The following is a 2,897-nucleotide window of genomic DNA, read 5'->3' as shown; positions in this document are numbered from 1 at the left end:
ACAATATTAGAAAAGTTATCTTTGAGTTTCAAGCATTACTCTTATTCTTCAATATAAGCCCAAAATACTAGAAATATCGTATGTATTCTTGGATAGTGACGGTATTGGTACTGACGATTGGAATATAAATTTATTCTAGGGGATGTATTTTTCTAGAAGCATTCATTTTTATAATTTCTTGAAATTTCCATTGAAGTTGTTATTAATTTTCCATTGATAGTATTTACATCTAAATTATTATCTATCTTTCCAATAACTATTGTGACTAAACTGTTTATAATTCTTGTGCGCATAAAGAACTGCAAACTGGCCTCTTTTATTCTTTGCCTCTCAATGAATTATCAAATTTCTTTCTGGACAACAAATCTAAATCGATTTCCGTAGTCTTTGTGATAATATTAACCTGTGTAGTATTTTGGCGAACAGAGAGAAAGTAATTCCGTTCTGTCTGCACAGATTCGTCAGCCTTCTCTATTTTTTTCTTCTTCGAAGAATCATCGTTTTCATTTTCCAACAATAGTAGCAAACTTCTTAAGGTACGATTTTCATCCCGCAACTCCTCCCAAGTTTTTTTGCCGTCAGACTCACTGTCACTTTTGCAGATATCACTATATCCACAGCGCCGAAATAAAATGGTTGATAGATCATTGATTTGCTGACGTTGAGTGCGTATGATTTTCCACAGTTTTTCATTGTAAATTTTTGGAAAATCAATTTGCACATTTGACATTTTCTCATTTAAATGTTCCTTAAAGTGCTTGGTTACTTCTTGCATCAATCCCTCATATTGCTCATCATTTATGTTCAAGTTTTTGGGTATGTTAACATTTTGAGAATTCGAAAATTGTAGAATCTTATCTGAAATATCATCATCCACAGCTTTATTAGTTTTAGGGTTAACCTTTTTGTTTAGATCGCTCACATCATTTCGATACAGAGATAAAGAATCTTTGTAATCATTGTTAGACATAATTCGGCTAGTAACATTGACTGTCTTTTCATTAAGTGAATTCAAACCATTGTTGAGTTTCTCAAAATCATCTAAGAGTTTCTTAACAAATAAATCACACATGTTTTTTAGTTCACTTCTTTTAAAGTTGAGAGTAAAAATAAATTTTTCAATATGAATTCTTTTAATTTGTTATTAATTTTAAAAGGCATGCTTAAGAAAAATCGAAAGATTTTCAAGAAATATTAAGTCATCATCTGTAAAGATCTACGTATAGGTGCAATTATAGGTGTAGGGAATTTAACAAAGCCCAATATGTTTAGTTTTTGTCTGAGTATCCGTGGATGAATAAATGGCTGAACGGAACAGTTAATACTCGTTTAGCTGTTCTTCACTATAAGATGCTCCACTTTTCAAAAGGAGTGAAGAGATATGTTAATCAAATTTGAAAAGCAACAGGTGTACCAATTGGAAATACACTAGATAGAAAATGTCTTGTAACAGGATTTTCCATCGAAAGCAATGTTGATAAAAAGCCAAACTTTTTGGAATACATAAAAATGAGTTCTGTAATGATTCAAGTCGTAATATGCTACCAGGGTCTGAGAAAGATTTCGAGAGGTAGACGACATTCAACACTTTAATGAGAAAAAAGTTTGTTCAAAAACTACATCCAAAAATCAAGAGAGTTTCTGTGGTGGCTGAATCGACTCCCAATCCACGTCGATTGACGAGAGAGAAGATTTCAATGTTGTGATCGTCGTAATCCCAATAGAGAAGGGATTCTAATTTTGTAAGTTGAGATTTTAGTCGTGGCTTGCTTGTATTATTATTACTATTATTTGAGTAATACAAAAGTAGGTGATATTAGTTTTCATGAACCTCATTTTCTTAAGAGATAAGATCATATCTAATCATTCAGTGTTTTGTTACGAGGCCTATGGAGGTTTTAATTTGTTCTCTGCTAAGTACAAGAAGACTATTGTTACTGCTATTGTAACGTTGTGGATATACGTTTAGACGTTTCAACATCCATATCACAGCAGATATGGGATTGAGAGATGTTGATCTCAGAAAAGTGCATTTTATAAGGAGATGATATTTTAACCTGGAATGCCCTTTCAGAAATTATGCAAAAGTTTTAATATTTTATTAACTTAGAATAAGGATCCATTTGAGAGTGCCTACGACGCATTGATAAAACTTTTAACTTTTTATTTGATCTTTACAGTTCACATAGAATATTTTAAATTGAGATTCCCTCCAGCACCTAAGTTATCTTACAATATGCTTCCTCTATATTGCACAGAATTACTGAGAACGAAATAATTGACATTCGACTATTCATATGACAACATATTTTAATGTACATATTTAAGCGAATTTGAGCACTAACAACATATATGATTAAAGTGAAGGAGCTTACTTTGTAATCGATGTGCATTGCATATATTATTATTATGTTTTATGTTGAGCCTTTTCCTAGTTAGTGCATCTGGGCACTATTACTCTTTGATAGCTGGGGGGTTTCTGCAGAGTCCCAATCATCTCACTGACTAATTTGTGTATTCCTCATAAGCTTCGTGATAATTCAATGACTGACCTATGATCTGCATACTGCCCCATGCGGTTAGTGATTACTTTGAGATTAGATAATGCTAAATTGAGATGCCTTTAGGGAGCAACAGAATATTTTTTTTTAATTTTATTTAAAGTTAATATTATTCATAACTAATTTAGGTTAGGTTTCAATGCAGATATTTTCCATGTCTGGCTTTGATTTGCTGTAGTAAATCGTATTAAGAACATTTTTCGTGTTTTTTTTATACTAACAACAGAATTTATTGTAATTTTTTAAATAATCTATTTGTTTATAAACAAAAATATAAAAGAAATAAAAGTTATTTCGAATAAATTTAATAATTACAATATTTTTCATAAAAAAACG

The 2,897-nt window shown here is 31.0% G+C and overlaps 1 protein-coding gene across 1 annotated transcript in view; it reads right to left on the bottom strand.

The window, feature by feature from the left end:
• Nucleotides 1-316: 316 nt before the first annotated feature.
• The window catches only part of LOC119667091 (trithorax group protein osa-like), a 12,908-nt gene continuing 10,327 nt past the window's right edge, over nt 317-2,897 (bottom strand). The window contains exon 4 of the mRNA XM_038076376.1: nt 317-1,051. Coding sequence (XP_037932304.1) covers nt 317-1,051 — 735 coding nt within the window. The remainder of the gene's footprint in view (nt 1,052-2,897) is intronic.

The sequence above is a fragment of the Teleopsis dalmanni genome, chromosome 1, assembly GCF_002237135.1.
Source record: "Teleopsis dalmanni isolate 2A chromosome 1, ASM223713v2, whole genome shotgun sequence".
NCBI lineage: Eukaryota > Metazoa > Arthropoda > Insecta > Diptera > Diopsidae > Teleopsis > Teleopsis dalmanni.
The sequence above is the reverse complement of the archived record's forward strand: the minus strand, read 5'-3'. Positions and strand labels throughout refer to the sequence as shown.